At 40.9% G+C, this 21,822-nt stretch overlaps 1 protein-coding gene and 1 long non-coding RNA gene across 4 annotated transcripts in view; one reads left to right on the top strand and one right to left on the bottom strand.

Moving 5' to 3' along the window:
- Positions 1-4,057: 4,057 nt before the first annotated feature.
- The window catches only part of EMP2 (epithelial membrane protein 2), a 31,685-nt gene continuing 13,920 nt past the window's right edge, over positions 4,058-21,822 (bottom strand). The window contains exons 1-5 of one of the 3 annotated variants that reach the window (XM_043523436.1): positions 16,257-16,422; positions 13,520-13,630; positions 9,772-9,862; positions 7,530-7,676; positions 4,058-6,990 (exon numbers count right to left, since the gene is read on the bottom strand). In XM_043523436.1, the coding sequence (XP_043379371.1) occupies positions 6,809-6,990; positions 7,530-7,676; positions 9,772-9,862; positions 13,520-13,597 (498 nt within the window). In that variant the 5' untranslated portion in view covers positions 13,598-13,630; positions 16,257-16,422 and the 3' untranslated portion in view covers positions 4,058-6,808. Of the gene's footprint in view, positions 6,991-7,529; positions 7,677-9,771; positions 9,863-13,519; positions 13,631-16,015; positions 16,423-21,822 lie in introns of those variants that run through there. The other 2 variants (XM_043523435.1, XM_027827820.3) reach the window with 2 other exon arrangements.
- The window catches only part of LOC122461910, a 90,572-nt gene continuing 85,080 nt past the window's right edge, over positions 16,331-21,822 (top strand). Inside the window, exon 1 of the long non-coding RNA XR_006284156.1 lies at positions 16,331-17,555. This is a non-coding gene — a long non-coding RNA (uncharacterized LOC122461910). The remainder of the gene's footprint in view (positions 17,556-21,822) is intronic.

The following is a 21,822-nucleotide window of genomic DNA, read 5'->3' as shown; positions in this document are numbered from 1 at the left end:
ATCTTAGAGCTTCTACACCCCAGCGCCAACTAACAGTAGCCAATAGTAACTGATCCAGAAGATACTTGGACTACAGTACCTGCAGAAGGGAAAGATACAGGTGATACAAGGTGGAGAGAAATAAAAGATTGTATAGCATATTCAAATTTTCCAGTTTCCCTGTCCTAAATCTGTGAACTCACAAGTTTACTTCTCCCTTTCAGTTTTAAAGTTGCCAAGACCTTTCATTTCACCAATATCTTCTGCTTCTGATCTGAGGTCTGATTAGTCAGATAGGGACAGGCAAGTTATTCTACCACCTCAGTTCCAGTCACCTGACAAAAAACCATTTTAGAGCAGACATTAGACCAATGCTCTACATAGTCCAAACAGACACAGACTCTGCCTATATCCTGGTAGGTTCTATGACAGAGAACCTGATTCTGGTGTCTTTCAGTTTCCTCCTTGGTCTGGATGGGTTTACTGGCTTTCTTTGAGATACTATACAGAGGTTGAGAATAGCCTTTATAGAGGAGTCATTCCTCCCAAGACTTCAGGGGAAGCTCCATTCACCAGAGCTGGTTCTCTGGAATGCTATCCTTTGAGTGTCCCAGACATTTTATCAGAATAACCACCTATGAGTTGTGGAATTTCAGGACATTGATCTAAAGCCTAGGGACCAGACATCCCCAGATGACAGTGGAATTGCTGCAGCATCTTCCCTGTCTAAATATGCCATAAAATTTCATGAGATGGTATCTAGAAGGGCTTCTATTTAACATCAGTTTCTGTGGAAATAATCTTTTATCACTCATCTTGACTTTGATATTCTGGGAACCCTTCTAATTCCAAGATTGTTCTACCAGTATTAAAAGGACTTTTACAACCTGCCAGAACAATGTGGTCCAATCCAGCAGTGAATTTGGCAGGGCATTGGAGGTGTCAGACTATTTAGATTTACCCCTATTTGTATAACTGGTTCACAAAGGCCTTACAGAAGTCATCGTACATGTTTACTTTTTGAGAAAGTGGGACTCGGAATAAATTGAAAGAAATCTTACCTTCTTATACAGAAAGTCTTTTGTCTGGGTGATGTGTAGATTCTCAAGCAAGAAAGGTTTTCCTTCCAGAGGCAAGTCTGCCATTCTCAAACATGACGATAATTCCAACCAGCTGTAATATTCTTCCTCAGAATGATAGGCCTTATGGTTTCAGTAATATATTCTTCCATATGCTTATCTCAGAAAGAGAATATTATAACATTGACTGGTAATAAATTACCTGTCAAGTTCAGACAACACATACATGAAAACTAATTCTTCCAAAATTGGTGTTCCTATCTCTTACTGTATAGACGCAGCACATCCCACCCTGGGATGGGGAACTTAGGCTGTTAGAAGTAACAGCCCACCGTCATTTTCTTTTGAGTGAATGTTTGCATGTATTCCACTTCTAATGACTCAAAAGCAATGATTTTGTAGGTTGGAGATGGGTGCTCAATTTATTTGAATTTCTGCCAAACCAGACATTGGATCTTAATGCTGTGGCTAGGGAATAATATGGTGTAGAAGTGTGGACAGATCACAGTGAAGCTGCCCTGCAGTTTTCAGAGATTGGTATGCTTTCCTGGGAAGCTGCAGAAGCTGTTTGACCCCTGGTGGATTTTAAACTGTGGGTGCATCTAATCTTGCTAACTCATAGCAAGATTTAATACAAGTAAGCATCCATTAACACAGCATTTAGGTAGGCATTGCTTGATCCCTCATTCTGTCTTCCACACAAGAAGTAGCCTAGGGTTGCTCCTGAATGACTTCAGCCTGATCAGGTAAAATGATAAACTTTAGCTACACTAAGGGTGTTCTCTGAATCTATTCAGTTTTCTGTTTGTATCTTGCAATACTTTGCTTGTCACCTCATACCTATATAATAGTCTCTTGTAAGAGACCTTGTCAAATACTTTTTGAAAGTCTACATTATCAGCAGTTTCTATTTTATATACTACATTGACACATTAAAATAATTCTACCAGGTTTGTGAGGCATGATTTTCCTTTGCGGAAACCATACTGGTTAGACCCTACCTTACCATAATAATATGCTCATTGTGAATTTTTTTAACTGTCATTTTAACTAGTTGATTAGGTAAAGATGTAAGATTTATTGCTCTGCAATTCCCTGGAATACCCTCAGAGACTTTTTAAAATACAGATACAACACTTGCTACTTTACCACTCCTGTGGCATAGAAATTATTTCTAATGACATCTTTGCTAACAAATCAGTCATTTCACAGATGAACTCCTTCAAAAATCTTGGATACATATAATCTGGATCAGTTTGTTCCAGGTCCTCTTTATTAACCAACAAAGAGGAGTTTTGGGTAGGTAATTCCCTAACGTCATCTGTGGTGAAGACCCACACACAACAAAACAACCCGTAACATTTAGCTTTGCAGCTAGGTCCTTATTGTCCTTAATTTTAACCCATACTGACCCAGCAGATGCACTGATTCTTTTGCAGGTTCCTTGCTTCTGATATATTTAAAGAATTCCTTGTTTCTTTTATAGTGTTCGCTGTTTACTCTTCAGAATCTATTTTATACCTCATAACTTCCCTCTGAGATATCTTATTGCCTGCTGTAACTTACGTTCCTGTTTGTTAGCTTCATTAGGATTTGATTTCCAAATGTTGAAAGATCTGTTTTTCTTGAATAACTTTTTCAATCTTGCCTTTTAGTTATATATTTCTTGTGTGGCTGTCTCTTTTTTGCTTAGTAGTGTGCATGCCTTCTTAAATGTGGTATGGATTCGACTTAAGAAAAACATAAGATAGTCCAAGAATTTTACTTTAGTACCTTTGACTAGCTCTCTCCATATTGAAATCTCCCTTTCTAAAGTTTAGAGTTACTGTATCAATTTCTGGAATCTTATTTCCCCTTAAGAAGTTGAACTTAACTACTGTATATTGTGGTCACTGTTACATAATTCTCAAAAGTGAGTCTAACAGTAGCTATTCTGTTGTGCATAAGACCGAATTGAAGAAAGCCTCGTCTCTTGTGTGTTTTTAGAACTAGTTGTTTAGAGAAACAATTTTAGTGATTGCTTCTTCAAACAAAACTTTGTCCTGTTGTGCCATTGGACCAGTTCCCCCAGCAATGTCCTAGCCTTGGCTAGTAGTTTGACCTCTGAGTAGTGTGTGCTCATCATTTTGAGTCAGAAACTATTAGTGTAGCCCTCCTAATATATTTACATCTGACTGCAGAAGCTTTGTATCCATCCATATTCAGCCACGTGGTGTTCTCCATTCAATACTTCTCATTGGATTCAATTGAATCTTTTAAATAGTCTTATCTTTTCTGTGTAATTCATAGTCAAGTCCTAGCCTAACTGATATCATGTTTCAGTAATGCTTATTATCTGAAAGGCCTCTGCCATTGCCAGGCATTTTAATATTGCTTTTAAGCTTCTTGCATTTGTACATAGACCTCACTTTCACTTTTTAACAGATGCCTTGTTCATTTACCTCCTTATACTTTGCTGATGGCCCACACGCTTCTTGTGATCTTTTCCTGGCCTGGTTTGTGTTTTGGGTCCTTCCTTTCACTGGATACAGATTTTTGTATTACCTACTTCCTTGATCTAAGTTCTGTCTAAATTATGTGCTCTTTGGTTTCTGTCATCTTTCCCTCATGTCCTAGTTTAAACACTCAGCCAAAGCCTTATTAAATTTATATGCTGGCAATATGGTTTTACTTTGCTAAAGGAGCAGGCTCCACTTTAATCAAAGGGTCCCTCTTCATAGCCACACCGTGAGAGCATGAAGTTCCAGCTGCTTAGCTACTTCCAGTCACCTAGAGACAACTAAGGAAAATCTACCTTATCTGACTAAATTCTTCTTGCTACTTCTCCCATAATGAACCACCAACTTGTTTTCATTTATAGTGTCTTAATGAGGATCTCACAGGGAAAGTAAAGAGCTATTAATTTTTACTTATTTGCACAGAAATACTCACACACAATGTTTAAATGGATCCAGAACTTTAAGGCAATGTAAGGGCTATCAAATGTATCAAGCTTGCTGTTACAGTACAGTAGTTGTTTCTGCTTTATTTTCATGTACAATTTGAGTATATAAAACATAGAAAATGGAATATTTTCAAGGCAGAGTAGGTAAAAAGAATATCCTAAAACCATGGTTTTCCTGTCACAAGACACAGAAACTGTCAAGAAAAGTTTGAGCTTTCAGTGTACAAAAGATTCACACTTGGTCTAACTAAAATATGGCAGCATCTATAGATAGCTGTATGTACTCTTCCAGCATATGCTATTTGCTTTAGGGTGTTAGGGCTTTCATTATGAAAGCATGATTGTGTATACATGTATGTACATATATGCATGCTGTATCTTACATATTTAAATAGTCAAATATAAAATGACCCAGGTAAAATGATTTACTGTAAGTAACTGAAGTATCTGTCAAGTAGCCAGTCAGTGGCACAATTAGTATTTATACTGTAATGTGTGAACTTTTATAAAATATTGGACTGTTAGCCATAAGTCAGTTACATAGTTTTGGTCCAAGTATTTGCTTTATAATTTCATTAAATCATTTTACTGTTCATTACATGAAATGTAAGCCAGAATATCAAATTCTTGGGGTGAATGCTACTTTAACCCTTTCCTTATAGTACATCTGTTTATATACAGAACAAATTCTATTCTGTGTACCTAATTATTCCTTTAACAGAATGAAGATTAGGGGACAAATATTACAAATTAAAGGAGTGTTAGTTAGGAACTTCACACGTTAGGACACACTTAGAAGGGAAATAATGCAGGTAAGAGACTAGCACTGTCATGTTACGAGGGCAAGAAAGCCCCATAGTACTAGGACTACTTTAAATCTAGTTTCCCTCTTACTCTACTTGTTCTCAAAGGCCTGGGCTACACTAGGGAGGGAGGTTTGAACTAAGATACGCAACTTCTGCTATGCTATTTGCGTAGCTGAAGTCAAAGTATCTTCGTTCGAGTTACCTGGCCATCCTCATGGCGGCAAGTCAGCCGTGGTGGCGGTGGCTCCCCCTTGACTCTGCTTACTTCCTCTGCCAAGGTGGAGTACAGGCATCGATTTGGGGATCAATTGATCTCATCTAGATGAGACGTGATAAATCAATCCCTGATAGATTGATCACTACCTGCTGAGCTGGTCGGTAGTGAAGACATACCCTAAGCCAGTAGTTTTTTCCTGCCCCCTGCAAGTAATACATAACCACCACCAATTTGGGAAACAGAGTAAGACCCATTCCTATGTTTAAGATGGTTCACTTAGTTGTATCCATTCCTACCTTGTGAGTAGTCAAACAAGTGTTACCTCACTGTGTGGGTCAACTATTTCACTGATTTATAGGGTGTAGTTCTGACTTCAGTAGAGCTATGCTACTACTGATCTGACTCAAATGTAACCAGTTACAGGCCTATTCAAAACCTACTAGCTTTCCTTTTTCTAGACATGGGGTTTGTCCAACTGTGGTAGGTAAAAAAGGCCATGATTGATTATGCCAAACTATAAAATGTTACTTTAAACATACACTACAATAGACAAGTAAAAATGACAACCTTCAAGGATGATCAACCTTTAAAATCACCATTAACCACAACTGTATTTTACAGTAGCAATTATTTAAGTTTAATACCTAGTACAGGCTTATATCAGTTATTTCCATATTAAAAAAATCCTTAAGTCACTTTGAGGAAGTTTAAGTACACAGGGCTAAATGGCTTAGGAAAACCCCATCCTGATGTGTTGAGCAGGTGTGTTTAGGCTCCTTTAAACATCTCCAACAGAAGTTAAAGGCCACCTGTACATCTTTTGCCAGGATTTCCTAATGGGCAGTCCTGAATAATACTTTACCATGACATTCCTCTTTTGTCATGAAGTCACTTTACAAGTAAATACTTCATGCTAACTTGTACATCCAAACCTATGTGTGCTATCAGTGGGGAATATGTTGGCTTAAAATTTTTTTTTTAAAAAAAAGCCTGAAATAGAGGCAAGCAAATTTTAAGGTAGATCAAGAGTTGAGTAAAACTATGTACAATGCAGAGTTAAGAGTATTTAGGGTTTGTTTTGTTTGTAAATTAGCTTCAGCATGTACAAACAGAACCAATTCCAGACCCAAAATGTGCAATGAATTATTGACAGTTTGTACTGCTTGAGAATGCTCTGGACACAATCTGAAAAAATTCAGCATACAAAAGGGAGTGGTTTACTTTTTCAAAGCAAGGGGTTTTAATAAAAGCTTGTAGAGCATGTATTGTAGAGTTATAAACAGCAAGAATGCAGGTTCCCTACTATGATATGCTCAGTGCCTATCTTTGAACTCCCCTAATGGTTTTTTAGGTAATGTAGTGTGTGTGTGTGTCTTATTCTTTCCCCATACTTATCCCCAAGCAGATAGATCTTAACTTCTAGTAGCACATTGCTAACAGTGTAATAAGCACATACTGTATCTTTTCCACTATACATGGTGTGAACCATTTAGAGGGCAGGATCAAACTCTTATGAATGCCTAATTTAGTGGCAGCCCTTTAAAGTTGTGAAATGTACAAAGGAAAGCTAATTTGGCCTTGGCTTGTTCAGACTCTTGACCCTAGCTGGCAAAGTGTTCCAGTCAACTTGCATTATTTTTTCCATATAGTCTTTCATACCAAGAACACAGTACATTTTTAGAGAAACAATACCTTTACTACAAAACACAAATGATTATATACAAAATGGTTACTGAAATTCTGCTTCTGGACTGCAATGACAGAAATAACTACCTGCTGACATTTATTTACGTTTCCTTAATACTAGGTACATGACACCACTGATCAGAGTAAAAGCAAATGCAATCCAGGCTAAGATGAAGGAATATCCATATTGGCCACTAACAACAAACTCATATCCAACACTCCTGTGCAGATCTTCATGCCTATTTGTATAAATGGAGGCTGCCATCATAACACACAGGCCTGGAGGAGAAAGAAAGAAAGCATTAAAACAATGTGTTACTTTTTAAAAGATTTAAAGCAGTTATACAGGCTCACAGTGTGTAGTTCAACCACCCTATTCATCCCCTGCCCAGATGCTGCTCTTTGCAATCATAACTGTATTTAGGGTAATTCAGGGCTTCAAATCCTTTTCTTAAGCCAAGTTGAAATAGTCATGTTACTAAAATACGGTCAGTAGAGCTGGATGAAGTTTTTCCAATCAAAACATTTTTGGCAGAAAATGGAGATTGTGATACCGAAATGTTTTGTGAATGTTTTTTTTTTAAATTGTCAAAACCAAAGTCCAAAAAAAATCAGAACATTTAAATTTAAAACATAAATTTCAAATTAAAATGTAGTGTTAAGCTAGAAATCTAACAAATGTTTGGCAAAAAGCTTACCAATTATGTACAACATTTTTCTGCTTCTGCTTTGTGTTGTACCATGGCTCCATTCTGAACCCTATTTCCCACTTTTAATGGAAGGGCTATTGAAGTGAGACATGTCAAAGAACCACTCACATGACAGCAGCTGGATCGTAGAAGTCAACACAAATCTTTCTCCTTGCTTTAGGCGGAAGAGTTGAAGAATGAAAACCAGAAATGCCACACAACACAGAATAGTAGACAGGATCATGGTGGCCTGAACAGCCTGCACAGACTGATATTCTGTGAAAATAAAAGCAGGTTTTATTGTAAACCTTCCTCCCCAGCTGCTTCCACTACCAGCCCCAACCCTTACCTGTTCCCAGGTAGTCTGTTCTTACTGGGATTTGCTGGCTACCCTCCTTCTTGCAGCTTTCCCTTCTTGTTGAAGCCACTGCCTCTGTGCCACCTTCCTACTTCCACTCACCCTTCCCCTCTTACTGACTTTTCTAAAAGATGTGCTGTAGGAATTACATGGGGGACGTTTGGTGGTCTATACTGGAAGTCAGACTGGATGATCCTAATAATCCCTTCTGGTCTTAGAATCTATTACTGCTTTCCCATTAAAGGCAGCTTTTTAAACAGTCTCTGCCAGCCCTGCAACCACAATACACAAATGGAGCTTCCCCAGCCTCTCACACTACACCTTCCCAATTCCATCACTTGCTTCCCTTCAGATGCTTCTGATCTGTTATACAGAAGTGAAGTCAGAGAATATAGCAGTGCAAGCATCATCTACAGTATTTCGGATGGATTCCAGCAGTGCTGTCCTTTAGAAAGTACCTGAGGTCAGGTGTTTGAGGATTCCTGTGCTAGTGTGTCTCTGGTTGCCTTTTCTTAAATAAGGAAGAGTGGACAGTGCAATGCTAAGCAGACGAGCTACTGTAACCCAGGCCAGTGTGAATGGCTCATTGTTCTGCTTTCTACACTGTGGCCCTATAATACAGGGTCCAGTTGAAGGCGAAGGGATACGTCTGTACTGAAATTGGAGGTGTGGATTGCAGCAGATGTAGACGTTCTTGAGCTAGATTTAATCTAACTAGCTCAGGTACCAACAGCAGTGAAGCTTCGGCAGCATGAGCGGCAGTGCAGACTAGCCGCCCAAGTAGAAGCCTGCCAGGGAGCCTGGTTATGTACTCAGGCAACTAGCTCACTGCTGTCGATACCTGACCTAGTTAGATTAACCCTGGCTCACGTTCATCTACACGTGCTGCAGTCACACCTCCAACTGCAGCATACACACCCTTTGTCTTGATATGCAAAGCCTTCAATAGAACTGACTTTAGTTATTAAAAACACTGTCTTGCTCCAAAATAGTGTCCTCCTGTACCAGGTATATTCCACCACCACCGTGGAGATGGCTCGTGAATGCAGAGCAGGGCATTGCAGCAGACCTAGAAGAGGTAAGTGACCACGGACCTACCGGCTTTCAAAACTCAGTGTAAAACTCTACTTCCATTAATCTTTTCCTCAGTTTAGTCTCACAACCCTGTGAGTTAATCCAGCTATTGCTCTATAAACTGAAATGGAAAGGCTGTGGGGACTTTTAGTTTGGTTTTGTTGTGTTTAAATACTTGAGGTCCTTACTATAACCATATCATGGTGGAGGCCATAAATTACCTTAATAATCTTCATAACTCCTCCCTAAATGGACTTATAGACAGACAATACAATGATTTTCTATCCATCCATGATTATACTTGTCAAATTGTTCACCTCTTGGATATAGACCAAGAATGAATGGATGGGATAAGAGAAATTGTTACTACTGTTTCTCTCGTAACTGAAATACATCTTTTATTCCCAGTGAAGTCACTCATGTTAAAAATGGGGTAATCTAGTCCATATTGTACATTGTTTTCCCTTAGTTAAGATTTTGCATTGCGTTCTGTTTTGTTAATCTTTAAGTTAGACTCCTCAGAAGTATTTCTGGTAACTACCATTAATACTAGAAGAACCTGAATAGCGAATAAGTTAGAATTTGAAAACTGGAACTTATTTTTAGCATTTAATGCCCTTCATTGCAGTCACGTGGGACCTCCGTTTTGTTTTAGTCTCACTAGTTTGCTGTGGACTCTTGATGCCAGAGAATAGGGGGTGTACTTTATCTCAGACCTTTCAAAACACACTCTTGTGCACTTTATGAACATTAATTCTCAGTTCCTTTGTAGGATGGAGAGAAAGAAATAGCATCCACATTTTATAGATGGAGAAATGGAGGCAGAGAAATGGAGATATTAAGGTTTTTTTGTCTTGCAACATTTTATAGTTTATTTACATGATATTGTTTAAAAGCAGCTTCTAGTTTGACAGCTTAATAGTATGTACTAATACTCACCTGAATTCTTTTCGTTAATGACTGTACAGTTGGTGATGTTGATACAGACTTTCCAGACATCTGTAGAAAAGTCTTTTCCTACCCACCAGGCCTGTAAAACAATATAAAGGAAATATAAAAAAAAATTCAGACCAGGAAAGTTAGACCACCTCTTAAAATTGTTTTATAAAAAAAGTGTTTGGCTTAAATATATTAACTATGTCCAAAAACTGTACTGTGCACTTGTTCACAGCTATACAAGTGGGCATCCGTGTATAATAACAACATTCTCAGCACCTATCTTCAGCCACTTAAATTACTTGGAAGTGATGTTTCAGCCTAGAGATACACAGTCTAAGGATACAATTATGTAGCAACCAAGAAACTGATTACAAAGATCAATTGCTACTCACTAGGATACAAATGAATAAAAACAGCTTCTGCAATAAATGAACATACATTTTCCTGCATGAACTGGTTACACATTCTGAAATTAAGTAAATCTTACAATTCCAATCGCTAAGTACAATTTAGTCTTCTGTGAAGAGTGGGAAGGGAATGGGCAAGAAACAAATATCCAGTTACTTTGTCCAGATGTTGGAGAGACTTTCTGCTGCTCAGACAAGTGTTTCAGGTGCTTTTTTAAGGACTGATTAAAAATCATAAGTTGTTCAGATTTAAAACTCCGCTCATGCCATATACCTGCTTCTAAGTGAGGAACTTGTACATTACCGTGTCTGGAGAAGCACCAATTTTCTGCTGGTCAGAAGTCCCCTTACCCTCAAGAAAAAATAGAGATCAGATTCCTAGCTCCAGCTCCCAGAGTTCACATTTTCTAAATTTCAAATGTGGCCCCCTGAGGATCCAGGAGTTGGAATTTTCATACGTGTTTAAGTTGCTTCTTTTTCTGTAACCTCTCATGTATGTTTGCAACATTTGTATTTCTCCCTATGGCTTAAAACCCAATCAACAGGTGAAGAGCAGTGGGAACTGTCTTACTGTAAATATATCCAGTGACGGATGCTGGGGTAGTAGGCACTACTGGAATACTATTAATCTCTGCTACATTGCTAGGGTTGGAAAAGTAATAGAGCTCCATGTGGGGAAAGGGGGCACAAATCTTTCTACCCATCTATGCTACAGGAGGCTTACATGGTAGATCTCTGCAAGGCAACAGCGAAGTGTGGTGGGTATAGTGAGGTTAAGGTAGGCGAGTGCACGGAGCACAAGTCTATAGTGACCAGAACTATAAAACAGAAGTTGATGGCTGCATCTGCTACTCCTAGCCAGAAGTAGGAGATCACCAGCCAGAAATGCCAGTGTCTGTTCCTTTAATGAACAGAAGTGAAGCCTTCCCTGGTACATTCAGGTGGGGCCCTATGTTATGTGAGCATATAAGATACTCTTGTAATGCATGTGAGCAAGGGAGTAAAACTACAGGCGTGGGAAGTTGGAACCTTGTGCATGAATTTCCTGACTGATTTAACATCAGACATCATGCAAAGTTGGTATTGACTTATCTGTACTCTTGGTACAATGTCCAACTGTATGACATCAGACTGGAAGCGACTAGTGACTCATTAAGGTCCACTTGTGATATTACTATTGTTGGCGTACCATCTGTTAAACAAACTAGCACTGTAGTGACTGAATGCCTTCTTCATAGCAACACTACAAATTCTGCAAGCTGTCCAGCCAAGCATATTTCCTGAGGAAATCCAGACCAGTTAAAATACCTACCCAGGCCTTTATTCTGCTGGGCTTGGGAAAATATGCCATTTAAATATTATCTACAGTAGTGTCTGCTGCTGGAATAGCCCATAAGAAACCTGAGAGATTGTTAAGTCACTTAATGCAACAATTGTTTAGAAAGCAGTTCTGGAATTAGTCACTTTACAAGGAGAATTCAGACTGGATAGTGTCCTGAAATGCTGGATATTAATTCAAGGAAGACACAGATAGTTTCACATCTGCACTATCAGGTTTTATTATGGTATTGACTTATCTGTATTCTTGGCCTTTGTTCAAGACTAAATAAACTGGCCGTTTAAGGATGGCACAAAGAAGTGTTACAGTTCAATATAGCATTTTGAACACCCTTTTCATTATATTCAGCACTGTGCAAAATCAATTCAGGCAATGAGAAAAAAATTGAGAAGGTGGTTACAAACCTATAGGTTTCATTATTATTTTTTTTAAAACAATGCAACTAGATGACCAAGAATGCATGTTTCTTTATAGCTAGGGTTACTTGGGTTTCATTTGCTTGGACACTAGTGTATGATATTTGCACTGAAGTTAACATATTTCCTAACTGTCTTTCAGTCAATATTTTCCCAAAGTGTTTATAAAGGAGACAACTGATAGAACTTGAGTTCTTAAGATAGAGATGTAGGACTGAACGGGACCTCCTGGGTCAGAGTCCAGTCCCCTGCTATTGCAGGCAACCCCATCAAAGAGAGTCAAAGTTTTGCAAACAAAGTTTCTGCTACTGTTGGGAGGGAGAAGTGGGAGGGGGAGGGGGGCGCTTTGCTGAGCTAGTTGAAAAACAGATGGAGATACAAGCTGTGCTTTCAGTATCCCAAAAGCCTGTGTGTACATTTGCCTTCTTAGCAAGAGTGTACCATGATAAGTAACTGCAGTAGCAACAGTGGGACAAAGGGTGTTCAGCAAAAGGAAAAGATCCAGATGAAGAGCCAGACATGTACAGATATTGCTAGAGCAAAATCCCTTTATGTAAGAGCAAAAGGTCAGTAATGGGAAAATTCACCTTTCCAAGCAACACTAAAGTATTTCTAAACTTTGAGGCTCAATTGACTCCAAGCAGGCACAGAAGCTGTAACATATTTCAGCTTCTAGTGTGTCTTCCATGGTACTGTTTTAGGCATCTTGCATAAATGTATTAATAAGCCTCTTTCTGAAGGCTTATTAGGCTGAAAGTCTCCCCCTACACAAATATTAAATTAACTGGCTTTGTGTATGTGACATTGGCAGAAGTGCAGTAGAATCTTCACCTCTCCCCAAAGCCACAACTTCAGCCTCCAAGCTATAGTAGTGTTTGTAGATTGCTACACTTCTTCTGTGTAGGGTTCTTGGCTAATAGATCCATGTAAGTGCAGGCCCATGGGCCACATGCCCCTGCCCTGCTGCAGAATGCTGCTCTGTGAAACAGAGTGCCGTGGCATTGATTTGGATCGCCTCTTCCAGGCACAGTGGCAGCAGGAGGTTTCAGGTCTTTCGAGCAAGTACAAGAAGCCTAGAATTTCCCCATTAAGTAGATCAAGCGTATTAAATCTTAACACTATCAAATGCTTTTGAGAGCTCAAAAGCAAATCTTAAGTATATGAAATAAACACAAAACCAAGAGAGAAGAGATTGAGCTGCAATATGTTGTTTTATACTTACAAATAGCTGGTTTTTACCCAGGCTTTTGGGAAGTGAGGGATCTGATAAAAAAGGGGCACATTGTTGAGGTTAAATATGCTAGTTGGTTACATTTTGGGTTGGCCTGATGAGCAACTAATTTAATTTTTGATCCGACTGTATTTTTAACGTTCAGCTAGACTCTAGGACCAGGAAATGTTTTTCTTCACGTTTTATATAAAGGTGTATTTATATTTCAATTATGATTGTGCCCAGATCACACGCTGGGGAAGCTGCTTTTTCTGCGAACACACAGCTAGAAAACACATAATCTGAAGCTTGAGTCAGTATAACATGGAGAAACCTATGGCTCTGAATTACAATTTCTAGGTGGAATGAAACTTACATTGTCAATGGTTGAGATGAACAACAGCGCTGCTGAAGTTATGTGAAACACAATAATGAAAGCCAGAAGAATCAACATGTTTGCTCCTTGAAGGTTTAGCCTGAGATAAAGCTGTTTAAAAAACAAGGAATATATACAATTAGATTATGTAGTGATAAACTGAGTAGCTGACATCTTAAAACAGGGATATGATCTCAATTGCTTGTGGAATAGGAAGGTCTGAGTATTAATTACTTTCAGAGTAAGGAAATACTGTACCTGCCAAAATGTTACTATTCTGTATATTTTGAGCCAGGAAGTTAGAGCACTCGCTTTTATAAAAGATAGAAGGCTCACCTGTAGCTTTGGTCAATCTTAGTATAGAATAGCATAATGCAACAATTTCACTGGATATACAGGATTAGTTAGTGAGTTCCTTATGTCCTTTCCTGTTGCAATGAGTTATAATTAAAAAAACAAGAGTATGAATGGGAGTGTTGCATTTTGAAATATGCCAATTACAGACAGATGCATTGTGCTAGCCTTGTTGGGTGACACACTGTTCTACAGAATTTCCTAGCTGCACGTATATTTCTGACTGTGAGCCTCTCCAGCAAGCCAACAGGGCTTAGGAGATCTTGTCTTTACTTTTAGGAAAGTTAGTGTTTTAAAGACCAAGGGTGAGATCCTGGCCCCTCTGAAGATGATGGAGTCCTGGCAATGTGATTACAGTAGGGTCAAGATTTCACCCTAAATCTTCAAGGAAGAAATACTGGATTCGAAAGGATGCTGTTGCCGATCAAACCAGGACAAGATTAAGCAGTTCAGGAATTATTCGCTAGGTTTATCAATAACCATGGTATACTATATTATATTATACCATACCAAAAAGGTCTTAGTTTTTGTTTAAGGAAAAACTATTCTAGGTCTTTTGTCTATTGCTGACTGAGTGTTAGTACTTTTCCCACCGAAGCGTAGCTTTGCTCATACTCATTGTAGCTGATTTACTGTCAGTCACTTAATGTTTTTTCCGTTCCACCTTTATCTTATTGCCCAGTCAGCCTCCCTTTGACATCAAGAGCAATCAGAAAAGGGACCACTAAGAAAGAGGTATGGGTAGTCACCAAACACAGAGCGGAATGTATGTTAAAGACAATATTTAAACTTGTGTTATTGCCTATCCATTGCATTTTTTCCCTCTTGCTATTTAAGAATGCTTGTCAATGAGAGTGTATTTTAGTTATGTTCAGTTGTGTATTTTTCTGTTTCAAGCTCTTTATATTTCAGTATAAGGCTATTGTATATACCATTGTGAGAACACGGATATGTGACTGAAATTAAGATGTTTACATTAATGGATGTTTCTCCATTTCCTTTATTATGGAGGGTTTTTTTAAATGACCAGATTCACGTAACAGACTTAATTTAATGGTCAATCTATTTTTACAAATTTACCACAACCAAGTTGCTGCATGTCTAATCGTCTCAACCCCAGCCTTATCTGCTGGACTCATGAACTACATGTACACTCAGCAATGCAGACAGTGAGTTTAACCAAATAAAAGACTATTTTGACAGCATTTTTAATGAGCAAGGGATCTACTGGCATTCCCCTCCTCCAAAATACAACTACTCTGCGAAAGTTTAAACAAAAAAGCTGACAACATATAGACATACTGGAAACGAGGAGTTCCAGACTAATGTGCTGAGTCTACTATGGAGTATTATAAGATGTATAAACCCATTTAACAAAGCATTTTTTTGAGAAAAGGAAGACTGATCCGATAGGTCTTTTCCATATATAGCTGGCAAAATCCTACTGGAATATTGCAAAGTTAAATCTGGATTCTAAATTAAAGGAAACTACTGTTTATGCCGGTCTAATTACTCACTGTTAAACTTTGCCTTTTCCACATCTAGCCTTGTGTGCTAATTTTCACCAACAAATCTAGGTTATTATATGACTGAAGCCACTAGTCATGTTTGTTCCTATTAATGTCATCCAAACTCTTCCTTGAATGAAGCGCAAGTCTTGTGGTTTTGTATACAGGTAGTTTGAAATCATCTATACCACTGATCTCCATACTGAATGGAGAGCACACTCCCTCCCCAGTTTAAGATTTCATTTGCTGGACAAATTATTCCCAAACAAGAACTTAATCAGGAATAACAGGTCAGTTGCCACACCATGAGAGAAGCAAATTGTATTACAGTATAAAAAGCAGTATGATGCAATTCTGAGTTCAATTCATATCTCCTATCCTGCTGTACAAACTAACCAGATTTGCTCAAATTAAAGTCAGCCTTGTAAAATCAAGTTTTATCAGCCTAGGGGGAAAAAAAACAAAACAAAAAACTTAACCAAGTTAATGGTTTTGATTTACTGATTTTCAGCCATAGATTTAAGTACTTTAGAAAGCTATAGATAAACATCCTCCTTAGTTCACAGAATGGGTCATGAGGAATTAGAGATTGGGTATTAACTTGGTTAAGGCACAAGAAGTCAGTATTACTAACCTTAAGCTTTCAAAACACTTCAGTCAGGTCCTCAAAAAAAATCTTTAACAAAAAATGATTTTCTGCCAATGAAATTTGGTTTAGAATCTTCTAATAACTTGAATCCAGGAGCCAAAGCTTGAAGAAAAATCACCCCATATAGATTAGCAACCCACTAGAATCTAAACTCTTTTGTGCTCAATCCACTGGCCAACAGCTCCCTTATGATGCAAATAATGAAACTACTAATGATTTTAGTCACCTGTCAAATTATTCAGCCTGGCCACACAGATGTTTACAAGACCCAATGCTCAAAGAATCAGAAAACCCTGCTGGTGAGGTACATTTAATTGATAGGAGAGCAAAAAATATTTACAGCTGTCAAATTCAGCACCCGGGTGCACTAAGAATTTAACAGTGGCCAAGCAGGGAGATCCCTCCTCGTGGCAGCCAGAAGATAACATGCAAATGCCAATACCTGTTGTCAACTATCCAATTAAACACAACTCAATGAAAAATGCAGCTTCTTCAGCAGTGACAAGCTTAACCTATTTTATAAATTACATTTTTATTACATCAGAACTTCTACCTAAATTCAAGTAATTGACATAGACTCAAATCTCCCAATTTGTTGTTTGGAAGCCAGCCAAGAAAGTCTGAAATCAGAGCTATACTAAAGAGCTTTCTCCAGGTTTGGGCTGGTAAAGGGGCCTTATTGGGATCCAGGAAGTCTACAGCTTCATCAACTGAGATCATACCTTCCAAACTAATAAGGCCCAAACTTGGGATGCAATGCATGACAAAGACCTACAATGAGGGGAATTTCTTTTCCCTCTTGCAGAATGCTTGAAGTCTTTAATGCAATTAGCTTTCTAGACCGGCAGTTTTATGATTCTTCATTGCTGGCATGGTTGGTTTAGGATTTGCTAGGGTCAGCAAGTTTGGGTGGAATACAAATAATTTCTGGACTAACATGCCCTTCATAATGAAGCACACTGAGGCTTGATAGACTAAACTAGGGCTTCTGTGTTTAAATATAAAGCTGCCTGTCTTTTTAAGGTTTGAAAAGAAATAACCCTTCCTCAACTGCCTCCTTCTGGAATGTCTCAGAATGCATTGCTGTAAACCAAGGAGACTGGCCCTTCAGGAGACTGGGGAAGAGAGGGAGATGCCTCAAGTGCTAGCGCAATACAGAGCAGCAATGGGAATAAACCTGCCACCCCAACATGCTGTAGCAGGGCAGAAACTCAGGAAGAGGATGAAGAGGTCTGTGTGGCCCAGACATTACTAGCAACAGCTCGCTCCCCTTTGCCTCAGGGCTGAGAAGAGCAGAGGTATCCCTGCCCTCAAAGTAACAGAAGCGGTCAGGATGTATGTTCTACCTAAGTGCTATAGAATGTGGGCACCAGCAGAAGCAGGCAGCTGCTTTCCTCCCTGAGGCCAGCCTGCAGTAAAGGGAACACCCGAAACGCAGGTCTCACACACCACTTTCAAGAGACAGGAAGAAGACGCAGCTTCCTCGTCCTCTAGCCAACTGTCCTACCTTAACCTGAGAGACAAGGTGGGTGAGGTAATATCTTTTATTGACCCAACTTCTGTTGCTGCAACAGACAAGCTTTCGAGCTACACTGAGCTCTTCAACACTGCGAACTGCTAGTTTAGCCTGGACAATGTCTTGTTCTAGGGCATTGGGATCGTGAGTGAGGTATTCTTCCCTCTGACCTCCTCTGCAGGCAGCCTCTTTCTCATAGCAGTAGGCAGCTTCGGCTCCCCTTCCCTGGCTGAGCTAGGGGAAAAGAAAGGATTGGACCTTCACTGAGAGAAGTTCTGAGGCAGTGGGGAATAGAGGAAAACACTGAGCGTCAGGAAGGGATAGGTCCTATGGACAGGGAATAGAAGATGGGATTCACTGGGGGCCTTCTGGAGGGTTTGTGCCTTTTAAGCTAGCTTTTTCTGCTCAGCTCTCCCCTCTGCCCAGTGAAGTCCAACATGGTTCCTACACAGCCCTAAGGTGGCGGGACTTTAGATGCTTTTCCTGGAGAGGCACCTGAGCTCAAACAAATGCAGAGGAGCTCTCCCCACCTTTGAGGAAAAGATCCCCTCTGCTTTGTGTGCACAGACACCCTCCCCCCCCATCAGCACAGAACAAAAGAAACATCTCTTTCCATTTCTCTTCACTCAAAAGCAAGAGGCACAACACTCATCTCAAGAACATCCTCAGGGTATGTCTACACTGCAGTGTAAGCCCAGGGTTAGCAACACTCAAGTTAGTAGACTCTGGGTTTGTTAACCAAGGGCTTGAGAGCTACACTAATTTGTAACCCCAGGTTAGGAATAGTTGGACTCAGCATCCCAACCTGTGGCTCCAGGGTCCACATTGCTTTATATAGCCCCGACTCCAACCACCCATAGCCCAGATTTTCTAGCATCCTCCCCAAATGTGGCCGCTGTAGCCCTTTGTATGTTGGGCAGTGTGGGAAAACTTGACTGTCCACCAAACTTGATTGCTAGGGAACAAAGAAAATTGGCTCATGGGATTGTGGAATACTTTTGACAAATACCCAGAGCACAAGTCCCACAGGGCTGTGTCTACATGGTAAAGCAATAGAGCTTGAATCCTGAGTCCCAGCTTGACTCAAACTTGCACCCTCCATCCCTGGGGGATCCTGGAACACTGGATTAAAGTGCTTTGTGTGTAGAAGGAAGCGGGGGGTTAGGCTTGAGCCTGAGTTTGAACCTTGGGCTTACACTGCAGTGTAGATATACCCACAGCTGGCCCATATCACCTGACTCAACTGCAGGGCTATAAAACTGTATTGTAGATGTCCCTTAAGGGTTCCCAAGCCTGGGCTCCAGCTCAAGCCTGGCTGTCTACATTGCAGTTGTATAGCCCCACAGCCTGAAACAGCTGACACGGGTCAGCTGTGAATGTTTAACAGCAGCATAGACATACTCTCAGAGGCCAGGCCACTCAATCCCTGTAGGGCCTCCCCAGGGTCAGATGCTGGCTTTCTCATGCCTAATCCTAGGGGAGCAGCTCCAATTCTGTTCCAATCGAGAAAGAGGTAGTTTGATTCTGAAGCAGTGTTTTTCAGTCATTCTTCCTCTTCAGAGTTTGTGCAGGTTTTTTAAAATGGGAGGTTGTGATGGGGTGTTCCGGTCCCCCCCTCTCCACACACACACACACTCTGCTGCTAGGGTTGATGAGGGCCAATAAGGAGGCTAATTAACCTGAGAGGCCACAGCTGTCTAGGACTGCTGAGGAACTATACCCCGAAAGGGGGAACTTTGAGTGACCTAGCCAGAGGGCTGAGTCACGGAGAGGATGCTGCGGTTAATGAGGGGCTGCAGAGTTGGAGAGAGAGGTGGTGTGCAAACCACGGAACAGGGTGTTAACTGAATGAGCAAATCCCCAGAGCGACCAACAGGAGGCATCGCGAGTTGTGTGCCCTGTGACAGAAGTAATGAATAGATTTCAGCTGTGCATCTGTAGGCATCCCACATTCCAATATGCTGCAACAGCAGTGGTGCCTTTGTAAAAATTAAGTCACCTCTTGGATGCTTGTGGTGATCTTTGCTATATAGTATTTTGTGGGGGTAGGGAAGGAGACAGTAGGTGTAAAAATTGTGTAGGTTTTTTTTTTTATATCATTTGACTAATCTCTTCTTCCTCCATTCACATGGCCCTGTACTTATTCCATTATGTGAAGGGGGAAAAAACCCAGTCCACAAGCTGGCAGGGAGGGGGTTAAAATCCCTCCTCTGGAGAAAGAGGCACATGTATTCCCCAAGTGCAGACTAGAAGGGCTGGCCAGAAGTAGGAAAGTGATTCCCCCCTAGCTATCTATAACAATACTGTACTGTGGAGAGTTAGAAGGTAAATCTGGCAATGGGTCAGGAAAGATGGATCTGTATGAAAATGGCTGGTGCAGAACACTGGATGGACCATTTTTCTCCAAGGAACTTTGTTGTAGCAAGCCATGCCTTGGCTATCCAAACCCCTCTGGGCATAACTTACCTGATAAAAGTGCTTAGGTCAGAATGGTCATTTCTCATGGAATTGCCAAGTTGTACATAATATTACAAGCTTTTACTACTCCTAGCTTTGTGTTGCCATGGCCTGAGTCACAAATCCATGCTACGCTGCAAATTTTTGCACCTACAAGTAATATCATAGATTTTAAGATCACCTGAGCCTCGATTTCCTTGATATCCGTGTAAAGCCGCTGCACTTAGCATATCGTTGTGCATGTGCACACTTGGCTTCTTGTATAAGTGCTGCACATCTTCACCAGGTGTACTCGTGGACGCCAGGTTTGTATAATTTTTGGTGGTGCCCAGAACAGGTCCAAGCAGAGCTGTCTCATCCATAGGACGGACTGGGGCAACTGTCCTGGGCCCTGCGCTTTGGGGGGTCCTGCACTTCAGGGGGATGCAGGATCCAGGGCAGCCTGGGAGGTTAGTGAGGGGCCTAGTGCTGCCAGCAGCGAGCAACCCAGCCCCAACCCAGCCTGCTCCACCCTTCTGGTTCCCAGCATCTCTTGAGGGGGAAGGGGTGGAATGGTGGCAGGGAGGGGGTGGAATAGGGGCAGGAAGAGGTGGGGTGGGGACTTGTGGGTGGGGCATAGCAGGAGTGGGCTGGGGCCGGGTTGCTTGCTGCTGCCAGGCCCCCCGCTAACTCCCCAGGCTGCCCTGGACCTTGCATCCCCCTGAAGCGTGGGGTCGCCCAAAGCACAGGGCCTAGGGTGGTTGCCCTGGCCAGTCCTATGGATGGGACAGCTCTGAAAATATAAGCCCAAACATTCATGGAGCCAGGCCTACGTTCCTAAATATTGGTGGGGCCCTGGCACCACGGGCCCATATAACTCGCCACCTATGGGTGTGCTCGTGTCAATGTACAGTGCAGTACACCATGGATAGGTCTTCTAGTGCACAACCCACCATCATCCAACACAGTATCTTCTGGGAAGTTTTGGCAATGCATGGCAGGACAGAAACAAGTTGTGCAGGGATGACGGGGAGGAAGGAGTCAATTTCCCAGCATGCAACTGTATCCATCCCATAACATTAACCATAGCCTGTAATTTTCACACCTTTTTTAAAAATTCCATGAACCCACATGGTTCTCCTCACTGTCTGCCATCTTGACAGAAACATGGAGCCCGCACAGCTCTGCACTATTGTCATAAGCATTGCAAGCACAGAGTGCAAAATCCTCTAGAATTTACAGAGCTGCAAGAAGAACTGAATCAGGGGGAATATGATGATTCCTGGAGGGCAGATTGCTGTGGGACATAGCGTGAACCAGGAGTGGCGGAAACTCCCTAAATGTGTGTGAGGGGGCAGGGCCCTCATCCCACCCCTTCTCCCAAGCCCCACCCCCTGCTCACTCCTCTTTGCTCTCTCCCTCCCATCGCTCACCCTCACGGCCAGTAAAAACTGGGAGGGCATAACCCTCCCACTTTTAAAAGTGATGGGTCCCCTGTTCAGGGAGCCACAGTAATGCCTTGTGGTGTACTGTGCTCTTCCTGGCCCAGTTATTTTGGGGAAAGTTAGGATTCGTGTGATGCTTAGTGTACATCTGTGAATATAACATTGTCAATGGACCTATTAATCTTGTGGCGCTTGCTATATATTTAGGATTATTCCACTGTTTGTCACTGATCCTATGAGTTGTCACGCTGTGCAGTGACAAATAAGTGGGTGTGTTCGGTACCACTAGGCATTCTGTTGTGAACTAATCAAGAAGAATTATTTTCCAAATAATAGAATTTTGAGTAACACAACCAGTGCAATGAAAAATCTGTGAAATTTTAAAGCAAGTACAT

Source organism: Chelonia mydas, chromosome 10 (genome assembly GCF_015237465.2).
Source record: "Chelonia mydas isolate rCheMyd1 chromosome 10, rCheMyd1.pri.v2, whole genome shotgun sequence".
Classification (NCBI taxonomy): Eukaryota; Metazoa; Chordata; order Testudines; family Cheloniidae; genus Chelonia; species Chelonia mydas.
The sequence above is the reverse complement of the archived record's forward strand: the minus strand, read 5'-3'. Positions and strand labels throughout refer to the sequence as shown.